This window comes from Elephas maximus, chromosome 4, assembly GCF_024166365.1.
Source record: "Elephas maximus indicus isolate mEleMax1 chromosome 4, mEleMax1 primary haplotype, whole genome shotgun sequence".
Lineage (NCBI taxonomy): Eukaryota > Metazoa > Chordata > Mammalia > Proboscidea > Elephantidae > Elephas > Elephas maximus.
In genome coordinates this window covers 151,669,328-151,684,027 of record NC_064822.1, presented here as the reverse complement: position 1 = coordinate 151,684,027, position 14,700 = coordinate 151,669,328, and the positions used below count along the sequence as shown (strand labels likewise).

Sequence of the window (14,700 nt, the reverse complement as noted above, 5' to 3'; positions counted from 1 at the left end):
AAAGTGTTTTTCTCCCTTGTCCATCCTGTCTCCAAGTTATAATCAGGGGACCATTCCTGGAGCACCTTAAATTGGATCATTTGCTTCTCCCATTCATGAAAATGTGTTTGCTGCCCTTTTTTTTCTTAAATTTTAACATTATTTAAAAGGCTACCTTCCAATGGCTATAGAATAGGACCACATGACACATTATATATAGTCTTCAATTAAAATTTACATTAAAAGATTTATCTAGCAAAGATGGCATTAAAGCAAAGATCCTATTTGCTTATTCTCATAAAATTAGAAGTATGTTAACTCCCGGGGGGAAATCCAGTAAGTTAAACTGAAGGCTCTTCTGCTAAATTTGTGTATTTTTGTTTTTCTACTTAAGTATCAGGACCATGTCTTAGTCATTTTTTAATTCTTCGCCCTGCCTGTAAGTGTTTTTCTTAGTAGTTGCAGGCTAAATGTGTATCTACCTACAAGGAATAGCCAATGCTATATTGGGTAACAGAACATTTGACCAGCTGATGTTTGGCCTATGGTTCCCAACAGTCCACTTTTCTTCTGTTGTACTTACAGTACCTAGCAAATGTTCCTGTTTCTAGGATTTTTCTCTGGAAAATAAGAATTTCTTCTATGTAAAAAAATTAACCTTATTCTACACTTTTAATATCTAGTAGATGCCTCTTCTCTTTGCCTACTATGGAATAAAGCTGATAGAGCCAACATATTAATATTCCAACAAGAGTTTACCAGATGCTGAATTTTCAAGGTTCTGGGATTTTTAAGTTTCTTGCTTATTCTTTAAAACAAATTGTCTTGAACCTATGCATAGTGAGAGAAAGCAGAGCCTCATTTTTATAACTTTTTTGACAGATACCGATCAATTAAGGGAAAAGGTAAAAGATATAGAGACACAGCTCAAAACTTCAGATCTAGAAAAGCAGCATTTGAAGGTAAATATTTAATTATACTTGATTTTAGAACTATAAATGTTTTGGGGAAACAGCTGTTGAAAACTATTTTTATCATTGCTACCCGTGTAAAGTATAGATTCCAAAAATTCCTGTAATTAAATTTTATATTTAAAATATTTGATCTTGATACACAAGGTTCATTATGTTCATGATTCTGTTGTTCAGAGGGTCGCCATGAGCTGGAGCGAACTTGATGGCACCTAACAACGTGTTAAAAAATATCAAACAAAAGCTGTAAACATGCAGACAAAATAGGAAAGATTAAAAAGTAAATTTATTTTTTGTCACAAAAATAGTTCATTAATATTTTCTTAACTTTTGGGTCACATTGGCAACAGTGTTTTTTTTAACACCTTTTGAAATTCTCAAGGATTTTCTCCTACTGCTTTTAAGACTTTGTAAACAGCAGGGCATGAATAGCAGAATTAGCTAGCGATCACTGGCTGTTCTAAGTAGTCTTTTAAAGCTCAAATTATATACATTTTCTCAGATGCCTAATTTGTACTTAGAAGCCCTGGATCTGCCCTAATTATAAATATATTTACAAGAAGGTGGTCATTATTTATTGAAAATTGTATATTTGTAAATAAAATATAAATGAAGCCTGAAGCCAAAATTTTAACCAAAATAACTTTAATGCTATGAATAGCCAAGTGCTTTGACTGCCTCACTGAGAGTATTGAGTATGCGTTTGAAGAAAGATTAAGTTCCACTACAATCTAAAAAAAATTAACAAATTTTAGTCAAAGGATAGGGCATAACTTATGGAACAAATAATGTGATTTGACAGCTAATAAGTCAATTGTATATACTGTACAATGTAATCTTTTTAACAAAATCTTAAAATACTTCTGTATTTATTATGTTTACAATTAAATCTCTCTAGTCTAAACCTAGAAAATACATTCCTGTGCACCTCTTAAAGATAATGTTTCTATTAGGAGCAAATAAAAAAGCTGAAAAAAGAACTGGAAAATTTTGATCCTTCATTTTTTGAAGAAATTGAAGATCTGAAGTATAATTACAAGGAAGAAGTAAAAAAAAATATTCTCTTAGAACAGAAGTTAAAAAAACTTTCTGAAGAGTTTGGAGTTGAATTTACTAGTCCTGTTGATGCTTCTGAAAAGCTTGAAGATGAAGAGGAAAGTCCTGTTAATTTCCCCATTTATTAACTGCCACCTCTGTTTATAGTAAATGTAAAGTTAACTATTTATTAACTTTGTTAAGTTAAAATTTCATCTGGAAATCAAGCAAGTCTCTGAACTGCAGAATTTTCCTTTTCCCTGCCTTGTACCTTTTATTCAAATTGCGATTTTTAGTAAATAAAATTAATGAAATTCTTAACTCATTGGCAAAGTGTATTTTTGAAGACAGGATAAGCTATGATTACCAAATAGGTAATGAGCTGTGGTGAGTTGCTATATATTCATAGGTTTTGATTAAGTTTTTTAAAAAAGATTGACATTTTAACATTTAAAGTTGGGGGTTTATATATAGTTTTATACTTATTTATATGTGCTCAGATTCTTGGATTCAAAATATGATAATATATGTAGGTTATAAGGTTGAGCCATGTTTTGCTAAATGTCTATAAAGATTAAATTGAGCTTAAACTATTTGACTTTGAAAATGAATGACCCAAAATTGCTTTAATTGTTGTCAAAATGACTACCCAGTTCTAGTGGACAATCCAGCCTTTGAACAAGCTTGGAAGCTTACAGTAATTTACATTTTTAAGTCTAGAGCTTAAAATCAGTTGCTGATTCTGAATAAAATTTTGAATAGACATTTGCAACTGGAAAATTCATTTCTTTAAATGCTAGAGGACATACTGATATATTCAACATTGAACAATAGGAACCTGCAGGTATTTTTACCTTTTAAACATTGCAGAATATTTAAGATTCAAATATAATAAAGCTTAATTATATTTCCAGTTATACATCGAACATTATATCTTTGAGCCTACTGAATTTCTGATTATCTATTTTTGAAAAATAACTAAATAAACATTTAGAATCAAAGGCATAGTCATATTTGTTCAGGTCCATATTGATAATAACTGGTTTTGAATTCATGAAAGTATCCGGAATTGGCCAATGTAAACCAAGATGATGGCGATGGACCTGGAAAGAGTAAAAAAAGGTATTAGTGTTAGCCTACAGATGCTATGTTCATTCACTTACTTTAAGTGCCTATTATCTGCCAGAGCCCTAGTGGCACAGTGGTTAAAAGCTACAGCTACCGAGGTTAGCAGTTCAAATCCACCAGCTGCTCCTTGTATAATATAACCCTATGGGCCGGTTCTACTCTGTCCTATACAGTCGCTGTGAATCAGAATCAACTGGATGGCAACGGATTTGGTATCATCTGCCAGGCATGTGTAAATCTCTACTTTCTTACCCTTTTTTTTATAGCTGTTCTCCTCCTGACGTATTACAGATTTACTTATGTACTGTCTATCTTCCCATTAGAATGTGAGCTTCAAGAAGGCAGAGACATTGTTTTGTTGACTCTGTATTTCCAGCACCTGGAAACATGCCAGGAACATAATCAGGGGCTCCATAAAAATTTAGTGAATGATAGTCTGTTGCTGAGTACAGGAGCTAGCAGTTGAAAATTTTTGTGGGGAGGCACTCAAGCTAAAGGAAATATGTGATAAACCTCAAGGTAAAAGAATGAATGTTTTTTTACTCTTACTGCAGTTAGTTATATATGGTTAGGACATAACAATGTAGGGGTGTTTATGTGTGGGGGAGAATAGTTCTACAAATTTAAGGAAGGGCCAAATCATGAACAATCTTAATGTTACTAAATAGTTCTATGCAGGGAAGTGTCATTCTCAGCGACCTGTGCAGAATGAACAGGACAAGGGTAAGACTGAAAGATGCCATTTAGGAGAGTGGTAATAAACATGAACCTTTGCCTAAAACTTGTTGCAATGGGTTGGGGAGAGGTAGACAGATTCAGTAGTTCCAAAACAGATTAAAAATTATATCCAGTCTTCTGGCTCCAGTGAATTGTGTGGAGTTGGAGGGTTAATATCTCTTGGTCCAGTTTGGAACATTATGAATTTCAGGTAACTATGAGAAGTCAAATAGACAAAAATAGGAGACAGGTATAAAGGGCAAAAATATAAAATGATTCATTCTGTATATATAAACTGTCACCTTGACACTTTTTTTTACTTAATAGATTCTATTCTAGTTTGGGAAATACACTGAATTAAACTAAACCATACAGGATCTCAGAGAGCACTAATATGCAACATCAATCTCCAGGAAGAGGGTTGTAGTATGCAGGGTCTTCCAGAGACTTTGATCACACAACTCTTGAGATCACAGACTCTTGATGTCCCACACAATGCATGCTACATATATAAAGAATGGTGGCATGTGAGATGAGCAAATTAAATTTCTTTACTATACTTTATTTCTTGTTAGACTTCTAGTGCCATTTCAACTTTGTCATAGGAATATAAAACATAATCCCACAAGCTATTTTCTGCCATTACCTTGATTAAACAGCCGTCATTGCAATGCCATACTATTCCTTCAATTTTACCCTCTCTGCAACTTTCAAACCAAGACAACAGATCATTGTGCTTCAATGTAGGCAGATTTCTTATGTGAAATGCTCCATGTGGTATAAGAAGATGTAATGGATGCTTCTTGCTTCCTAACCCTAAGTGATAAAATTTGCCATCAGCCATATTTATTCAAAGGAACTTTTCAGAGAGAATGAGAAAATTTACCTCCCCAACTGAAAAAGTAGCACCCTATCCCATTAAATTCCAGATTCTACCCTCATGTACTTATATATCCATGGCCAAATCCAGCCAGACCCCAGTTTTTGTAAATAAAGTTTTATGGGAACATAGCCATGCCCTTTCATTTACATATTGCCTATGGCCCATTCCATAGGTGTGGCCTACAAAGCCTAAATATTTACTATCTGGCCTTCAACAGAAAGTTTGTTGACCCCTGTTTTAAACCATCAGCCACATTCCACTATCACTGAATTTCTGCCAAACAGTCCTGCCATGCCTCTGATGAAGTGTACAATTATTGGTTTAACTTCCTTACACCTGCCAATCAATCACTTGGGATCTCTTTATAGCATTAGTGCTTTTCCAACTTTAACCTCCATTGGTCTATCTTCTCATCCCCCTGTCAACAATGTACTCCTCACTGCCCTCAGGACTTGTACTGTATTCATTGTGATATGTTTTAGTGCTTGATAAGCAATCTGTTGCCAATTTTTTACTTTAATCCCCCTTAGCTGGATCAAAAGCAAAGACATTTTTTTCCTTTTTCATTAATTAAATAGCTAAGAGTAAATAAAAGACTTTGTATCATTAAGTCTTTTATTTACTCTTAGCTATTTAATTAATGCTGAAGACCCTGCCATGAAAAACACATTTTCAGTTAACTCAGTTCACCTAAATTTTAAACAGCAATGAAAAGTTACACCTGAGAAGATTATTTTTCATACACAGTTCTGTCATGCTATCACAGGAAAGAATAAGAGGCTAAAATCAACCTTTTAGATTAGTATATCAAAATGGTTAAAGTCATGCATAAATTGTTCAATAGACAAAACTTAATAGAAATGGTTTTAACCCTAGGAAGTTATGTGTTAAGTCATTTCTTTACATAGGTCCATTTTTTTTTAGTTGACCCTAGCAGGCTATCTTTATAAATGACTTATTATAGCTGAAAAATGAAAAGACTTCACTCACCATATGGGTTTCCATTGATATTTGTTCCTATAAGCTCCAGTGTTTGTTCTAACAGATCGGATAGTGGCACTGCACTAATTTCCAAAAGTCCTGGATCATCAGGATGATGCTTCAATACCAGAGCAATGTCAAATTCATAATTAACTACAGAGGAATGCCAGCAATACTGTTTGTTGTTTTTCTCTACTGGTACCCAACCTATCATTTAAAGAAAAATGGTTTTATTACATTGTTTTTCCTTTGGATTGAGACTACAGTTAACTTTTATTTTTGTTGTAAATTTTCCAGATGTTCTATCACATACAGATATCACTTTTAAAAGCAGTAAAAAGTTTTACCACTTTATTTTAATCATAAAGGTTCATCTTTTATTCTATTGAGAAATTAACCTATAGCTTTTTAATATTTTTTATTGTAGTTCAGATGAAGGTTTACAGAACAAACTAGTTTCTCGATAAACAGTACACATACTGTTTTGACATTGGTTAACAACCCCATGACATGTCAACATTCTCCATTCTTGACCTTGGGTTCCCTTTGACTAGCTTTCCTGTTCCCTCTTGCTTTTTAGTCCTTGCCCCTGGGTTGGTGTGCCCCTTTAGTCTTGTTTTGTTTTATGGGCTGTCTAATCTTTGGCTGAAGAGTGAACCTCGGGAGTGACTTCTTTACTGAGATAAAAGGGTGTCTGGGGGCCATATTCCCAGGGTTTTTCCAGTCTTAAGTCTGGTCTTTTTGTGATCCCTTTCAGAGCAGTCGGTGTTGGTAGCCAGGTACCATCTAACTGTACTGAACGCTGGTGGAGGCCGTGGTAGATGTGGTCTGTTAGTCCTTTAGACTAATCTTTCCCTTGTATCTTTAGTTTTCATCATTCTCCCTTGCTCCCAAAAGTAACCTGTAATTAATTATTCACTACAGAGCACCCAGCATTCCCTTACTGAAGAATTTTAAACTCCCTGATTTATTAAGAATTGAGCATCACTCTAAGACATGGAATTAAAGCTTTTCATAGAGTAAGTTTTTTCTCTACCTTCTCTCCTTTAGGACAATAGACATATGCAAGTAAATATTCTAAAACCGACTGAATTGTTCCAATATTTATTGAACAATCTGTATTCCGTATTTGTTGAATGTTATTGCTATTCCCTACCTCACTCTTGTCAGAATAAACTCCTTCACTGGGGGAATTCTTTCCAAAAATAAGACAAACTACAGCATATATGCCATTGTGACCCCCCTATGTTTGGCCTTCATTACTCACACAGATTACTAACTTCCTAATTAGTCTGCTAGCCTCCAGTGAAACCCACTCCCATTTTTATCATGGTTCTACTTTAAACTTAGTCCCGCTGTACTCTCCTGAATTAAAATCACCATCTTCAAACTCCTTTAGATGCAATACAAGGCTTTTTAAGGTTTAAGCCCATTCTACATCTCCCGCCTCAATTTTCGTAACCTCCGCAAGATGTCATACATCCAGAAATATTCTTGCCACAAGGAAGTTTAATCTGATATTTCCCAAATACACCATGCTCTCTTCTCTTCCTGGGAGTTTGCCTAGGTTTCCCTTTCCTATTCTTTGTCAGCTAACTTCCTGGTTCTTAAGCTTCAGTACAAACATTAATTCTTGGAAGCTTCCTCTAGCCCCACAGGTTAAACTAGGAATTACTCCTCTTCTCTCTCACCGTGCCATCGGTATTCTTTCTTCTTAGTCCTTAAATCATACTATTAGTTGTCAATTTCTCCTCAACGTCTAAAAGATCATCAAGGACAAGGGGTCTGCCCTTCATTTTGGTATTACCAGAACCAGAACAGTGCTTTGCACAAAAGCAGCACTTAAGAAATGCCTGTTGAGCTGATTCTTAAGCTGGAGTACCTTCCTACCCATCTGCATACATTTCCAAAAACTTTCCCATCCCCAGAAAAACTACAGTGAGATAACTATTTTCAACTCCCTTCATCAAGATACTCTTCTGGGATCACTGCAAAAATAAACAAAAACCAAACCCATTGCCAAGTAGTCGATTCCAACTCATAATGACCCTATAGGACAGAGTAGAACTGCCCATAGGGTTTCCAAGGCTGTAAATCTTTATAGATGTAGACTGCCACCTCTTTCTCCCATGGAGCAGCTGGTGGATTTGAACCACCAACCTTTCACTTAGCAGCTGAGCACTTAACCACTACACCACCAGAGCTTCTCTTGCAAAAACATAAATCCTATATTTGCCTCACTCTCAAGATAAAAATCTCTTGATATCTCAGTCCGGACTGGATCATTCTATCCTGTCAAGGACTTTAAGGCTATTTCAATGCTTTATTAATTTTCACAGACCACATCTAGGAAAATATCTTAAAAAAGATTCTAAGCCTGAGATAACATCCTTGATAAGAAACGCCTTGGTATTCACATAAATTTGGTCCAGAAATTCTGCATTAATATAACTATTAGCTATACAGATAAATAAGAAAAAGAACCAGAATAGAATTATATTCTATAATTTCTGATTAAATGGACTGTTTGTTCTTTATATTAGTAAACACAAAACTGCATTTCAGAAGAGATTTCAAGATACCAGGAATGTGTCCATTTTCATCAGGGACTGGCTTCCCATCTAACTGTTCTATTTCCTTCGCTGGTATCCAACACTCTGGAACAGGTTTGAAGTCCTCCTCAACGTTCCAAAAAAATTCTAAAAGAATGAGATAATCTTATATGTGGGAGCACTTTAAAAAATATAAAATACCAAACAGATTAAAAGTAACAGGTAATAAACTCCATAACATCAGGTATCATATAATTATTCTCCACACATTATCACACAACATGACTGTACTCAAGGTTAAGGTACTGACACTTTATATTTCTAATTTTGAACACAACACCATTTGTATGTAATACATTTTCTAAAGTAGCCAATATTCCAATATGTGTATATTTAAGGTGAATTTAATTTTTATGCACTATGAATGCAAATACATAAATTATATACATGAATACATGGAGATATACTAGATATCAACTATATAATACTTACAGGCACTTTAATGTAGTAGTTTAAAATACTAGCTTTCTTTTGAGATTTTTGCCTGATTATAAAATTACGTATTTGTCTCTTTTGTGAAGACTGAAAATCAAAATGTGACATCATTATAATACGTAGCAATTTCTGTATTTTAATTTTAAAAATGACATACTATAAACGAAGAATCACAGAAAAATTAGGAAAACATTCTAAAATATGTTTCAAGAACATTCTTTCATATATAAAAATATTCAATTACAATTTTTTCTCCAAAGTGTTTAAATTATACAGAACAATATAAATTCCATATAAGCTATATATTTCAGCTCTTTAAATCATGAAAAGGAAAAATCAAGTCCACCAACCTTTTGAATTTTCTTCTGAATTGAGAAATTTTTTAAATCTTTTCTCAGCTTGTTTGTTGGGTTTTCTATCTAGCCGAGCCCAAAGGTATGGCTGACCTAAAACAAACAAAAATAAAAGGAAAAGAAAGGATAAGAGGCAAACAATAAAAAACCATGTTGGAAGATATCTCAGATTAGAATTTTTCTATAAATAAATAATAGTATCATCTTCTTTAAGAGAAGTGCAGTCTAATGACATACGAGCTAGTGGTGCCTGATATTATAAAAAGGCTGACTCTATGGTTAAAACATAATAGGAATGAGGTAAAAAGTAAATAGTTGGTCCTTTCATAAGAGCATTCCATAGCCACATTTCAACAACTAGCATTTGTGAGAAACTGAGGCTACCTTTTTCCTAACTGGAAACACAACCAGATAATTCTACTAATACCTCCTCTGTGCTGTGAGGGTTAACTCCAGCAGGCCTGCAATTAGCCTGAGCTTCTTTGCATGGCGCTCATCACTGGTCAAGGCATGAAACCATACTAATAGTGTTGTTTGTAACCACGGGTCCAAGGTGTTTCAGGGTAGTATGTCAGTATTCTTCAGTGATAATAGTTAAAACCACTGATATGCACCTCCGTGAAGACTACAGGAGGGGTCTGCTATTGAGACTGGTGACTTAGCAAGGAACATGCCTACATGACCAGTAAAATATAAAAATCCTCGGCTGAGACTCCATTTTGGACTCCTTGGTCCCTGAATACATCAGTGGTCATGATCTGAGACTGCATCTGCCAGGGCCTTACAGAGGGAGGAGCTTGCCCCTAGCCTCTCCAGACCCTCTGCTGTCAGATATGCATCCTTACTTTTAATGCCCTTATTATATTGTGTATCTTTTTTCTTAACAAACTATGGATTTGTTAACACTGTCGTTTTGGATTTTGTGAGACTTCTTTAGCAATTCAACCCTGTTTATTGCCACCAGTATGCAAACTCACATAAAATGATGCAACTGAATGAAGCATCTTAATAAAAAAGCCTTAAAAAATCTTTTACACCTCCCTCAAAATCTAAATCAGAAGTTTATTAAAAAATTATATTTTGGCTAGGACATTTTCTATTTACCTATTAACTACTCAGATAAATAATATGAAGAACCAGATTAAAAACAGATTCTGTCATTTCTGGTTGAATGGACCTTTGTTCTTTAAACCAGTAAACATCAAAAAAAAAAAAACAAAAAAAAACGCAGTTCAGAAGGGATTTCCTGATACCAAGAATGTATCCACTTGCATAAGGCACTAGATTCCCATTTAACTGTTCTATTTCCATGGCTGGAATCGAGAGGTTATCTCAGCAGCCATAAGTAATCACAAAGAACATTCTTCTTTTCAACTTTTTTTTTTTTACTTAACATAATTGACATCAATTTTTAAGTTTCTGTCTCTTTTAAAGTACATTAAAATGAAGTCAGAGACATTGCCAATGCGATTGGTACTACACTAGGCTCAGTGGAATGGGGAGAAGCTTTAGAGTTGGACAAACCTAGGTTCCGTGACCACTTTAGCCATTTATTAACAATATGGTTTTGTACAAATTCTTTAATTTCTCTGAGCCTTGATTTCCTCATCTATAACATGAAGCTTACTGTGAGAACATGTATAAAGCATTTATCATACTGCATGGCCTTTAATGAGCATCAAATGAATGTTGCCTTCCTTTCTTCCCCAAAAGATACAATGATATAAAAAAAATACAACTTTGACTTTATGATTTTGCTATTATACATAGGTTTAATCCAAGGGTTTATGAAGAATACCCCATCTCAGACTTATAAGGTTTATAAAATGATTAAAAAAAAATTTATAGTAAAACATTAAAGTTTCATTTTACCTTTGTAAGTAGTAACATAACAACATGTCCCATCCACTTTTTCTGTTGGAACTGCACTGTATATATCTGCATCTAATGCCTTGTGATTTATAGTTTCAGTTGCCAAAACCTTAAATGGCTTAAAGAGAGAGAGAAAACTCGTTTAAAGTAGACAGCTTCTTTGCCTTTGCACACACTTTCACCTGTAATCTTTTTAATTTCGTTAGTTCTAAGGATGATCTCCTATTCATTTTTAAGGACAATTTAAAAAATTGCTTCTGTGAAGTGATCCTAAATCACCCTCTCCCTTCTATGCTATTCTAGCAATATGTGTTCTTCCACACAGCTTTGTAATTATTTACATTTGTAATGGAAACCCTGGTGGCACAGTGGTTAAGAGCTACAGCTGCTAACCAACAGGTCAGCACTTTGAATCCACCAGGAGCTCCCTGGAAATCCCATGGGGCAGTTGAACTCTGTCCTTCAGGGTTGCTATGAATCGTAATCAACTCAACAGCCATGGGTTTGGTTTGGTTTAATGTAAGACTACAAGAGTACTCCAGAATTAGCTTGATACCACGGACTGTGCCCTATGCAGCTCTGCATCTTTAGCACAGTACAAGGCATTCAGTAAGTGTTCAGTATGTTGAACCATTTGCTTGACAATTATTTACAAAATGTCTGGGAATATAAAGGTGAATAATAGTACCTGTGTAGGTGGAACTTGCATTTTAGTGAGGGAGATAACAACAAAAGTCAGAATATGATGTTAGGGTTGATTAGGCTAAGAAAAATGGGGGAGAGAAAAGTGTGGGGTATATTTTAGATAGGGGGACAGGGACACCTTCTCTGAGGAGGCAACGTTTGAGCAGATTTGAAGTGAGGGAATGAGCCTGTAAATACCTGAACAAAAAAGGCCTCAAGTCAGGAAGTTGCTTGATGTTTCAGAGTAGGAGTAAACTTAGGAAATTAGCCCCATTCTGGTACTGATTCATTCATTAAGGACTTATTACTAATTTATGACCTTGGTATCAGTGAATATCAATTATCCTTTGGTGGCCAGGCCAGATGCCAGATGTGTGTTTTATCAAACATCCTAGGCAGAAAAGTTCTCTGCACGTGGAGCTCTTGATGAGCAAATACACTTTCTATAACAACTATCTAGCACTCTTTGCTACTGACATGTCCAAAGGACAGGATAAGACACTGAGGAGCACACAGGGTTCTCTACTTGTGATCAAGAACTTTAGACTATAGGCCCCCAGACCTTCTGTTGGCCCAGGACAGGAACCATACCCAAAGCCAACTCTTCAGACAGGGATTGGACTGGACAATGGGTTGGAGAGGGATGCTGATGAGGAGTGAGCTCCTTGGATCAGGTGGACACTTGAGACTATGCTGGCATCTCCTGCCTGGAGGGGAGATGAGAGGGTAGAGGGGGTTAGAAGTTGGTGAAATGGATACGAAAAGAGAGAGTGGAGGGAAGGAACAGGCTGTCTCATTGGGGGGAGAGCAATTGGGAGTATGTAACAAGGTGTATATAAATTTTTGTGTGAGAGACTGACTTGATTCGTAAACTTTCACTTAAAGTACAATAAAAATTAAAAAAAAAAAAGAATGTTAATATAATCCAAAAAAAAAAAAAGAACTTTAGACTATATAGCGGAAAACAAGGTATGTGTGTATAAAAATATGTAGTGAATATCAACTGGGTGATCCTCTACAATTTCTGAGCAAGAGTTGATCAAAGATTGTATGCAGAAGGTATGGCTTGAAAAATTAAAAATACTTTACAGGTAATCCAGACAGAGTGACTAGCCTGAACAAAAGTATAGAGACAGAACTGTGCCTGGTATGTTCACAGGATGGAACAGACTTTGCTATAATACAGACTTCACTTTAAGTGAGAAAGTTGACTGGGCCTGATTAATGGCAGGCCTTGAATCAGAGTTAAGAATATGGATGCTATACCATAAAGTATTCTATAAGCTATTCTCAGCTAGGGAAAGATAACAGAAGGGCTAATTTTTCCTGCGAGAGGGTACTTTACAAATTACACCCCTCCCCGCCAACATACAAAGTTGAGAATCAGCTAAAGTGAGAATGGAAGCTAGAGTGAGAACCACTATTATTAGCTGAGATTGTGTCATAGGGATTATGTTTGTTAGGGCTTTTAAAAAAAATGCTACAGACAATGTGAAGTAATTTTGGGGTTTCGACTAGGGAAGAATGCGGGATGACCATTCTTGGTGGCAAGTAAGACTAGTTAGGTAACATCAGTGATGACAGTAGAAAGAATGGAATTAAAAACAAGCATGAACTGACCCCCAGGTTCAATCTTTAATTCAACAAATATTTACCCACTGCCTACCCTGGGTCAGGTCCTAGAAGCCGGGAATACAGAAACAACAGGATGGGCTCTGTCTTTAAATTTCTTTCAGTCAGGAAGACATGGAGAAGGTCGGTGTCGCTACTGTATTGGGAGTGTGGACGATGTCAAATGGACATGCTCACTTTGTATGATCAGCTGGAAATATCCAATTGATAACGGGATTCTGTTGATCAAGGTCTTTGCTACATATTGAAGAATTATCCTGGTTGAAACTACTGTTCACTAGCCAGTATTTACTGAGGACTACTATGTGTAAAAATGGTACTAAGAGTTTAAAACCTTGACACTGGAACACCAAAATTAGAATTAAGTCAGTAGTTACTGGTAACAATACACGGGGTCTAATCTTTAGTGGCACCCTAATTAGGCCATCGGGTCCCGGTGAGAGAGTAAAGCAAGCCTTCTAACATCTTCAACTTGTGACCACTCTCTTAAAAAATAGTAAAGCTCCGGCTGCGGTGACTATCTGAATACTTAAGGGGTTTCCCCGAAAAGTGCTAACCTAAAAAGATCCAGGAAAGGAACACCCACTTAGTATGTGGGTTTTCAATTTTCGCGCGAGGTCAAGTTTGAATCGCCTGATCAGAAACATTCTTTCGTAGCTTCCCTCCCTTATAAATAAAAAGGCAGAAGAACCGAGCGCAGAGCGTGCGGGGCCCATTCCAGATCTCGCCAGCGAAACGCCCCCGGCCTGCAAGGCGGCTCCAACACGCCCGCCAAGCGTCCTCCCTGGGTTCAAACCGAGCCAGCGCCGCGGGAAGAGTCCACGCGCGGCCGCCCCGCCTGCCCAGCGTTCCTCGGTACCTGATGCTCCCTTTTGGCGGAGGGTTCCTCTTTCACCTCCGTCACAAACACGCAGGGCATTTTCCGCTGCACTGAGCCCAGGCGCCTCATGGTAAGTCCAAGACGCACCGCGGCTAGACAGTTTGCTTTCCAGCCGGGAGAAACTACCCCACAGTCCGCCGCGGCACTCCGGACACCGACGAACTGCGGCCAGGGCGGTGCGAAGTCCCCGCATCGCCCAACCAGAACCGAGAGGCGGGGATTTACGCCCGGAAGCTACCGCTCGGCCGCGACGCCTTCTGGGAATTGAAGTCCCCCCACCCCCCCACCGCTTCGAGGCTCATCTGCGTGAAAACCAGCGGGCGCCGTCGGTTCTGATAACCATGGGAAAAAAAAGAGCGGTTTCCGGGTTGTGTGTACTTAGACACACTTACGACGATATTTTTGAAAATTAAATAATGTCAAGTTGTAAGTGATAAATTACTTCAGATGGCAATTTAACACCATTCTGAGGAAACCTACATTTCTGTTCTCTTTAATGAATTCCTGGGGGGAGTTCTGTAGAAGTTAGAAATCTCCC

General features: G+C 36.7%; 2 protein-coding genes across 10 annotated transcripts in view; one reads left to right on the top strand and one right to left on the bottom strand.

The window, feature by feature from the left end:
• Positions 1 to 2,252, top strand: part of CEP290 (centrosomal protein 290) — a 100,704-nt gene extending 98,452 nt beyond the window's left edge. For 4 of the 9 annotated variants that reach the window (XM_049884006.1, XM_049884004.1, XM_049884007.1 and 1 more), the window contains 2 exons: positions 862 to 941; positions 1,904 to 2,251. In XM_049884006.1, coding sequence (XP_049739963.1) covers positions 862 to 941; positions 1,904 to 2,134 — 311 coding nt within the window. In that variant the 3' untranslated portion in view covers positions 2,135 to 2,251. Of the gene's footprint in view, positions 1 to 861; positions 942 to 1,903 lie in introns of all 9 variants that reach the window. The other 5 variants (XM_049884008.1, XM_049884009.1, XM_049884013.1 and 2 more) reach the window with 3 other exon arrangements.
• Positions 2,253 to 2,266: 14 nt separating this feature from the next.
• Positions 2,267 to 14,324, bottom strand: C4H12orf29 (chromosome 4 C12orf29 homolog). The gene is made up of 7 exons (XM_049884018.1): positions 14,142 to 14,324; positions 10,967 to 11,084; positions 9,092 to 9,187; positions 8,277 to 8,393; positions 5,704 to 5,901; positions 4,477 to 4,646; positions 2,267 to 3,088 (listed from the first exon to the last, which is right to left on the bottom strand). Exons 1-7 carry the CDS (start codon positions 14,229 to 14,231, stop codon positions 2,900 to 2,902), a joined length of 978 nt encoding a protein of 325 aa, XP_049739975.1. The 5' UTR covers positions 14,232 to 14,324; the 3' UTR covers positions 2,267 to 2,899.
• Between the last annotated feature and the right edge of the window lie 376 nt (positions 14,325 to 14,700).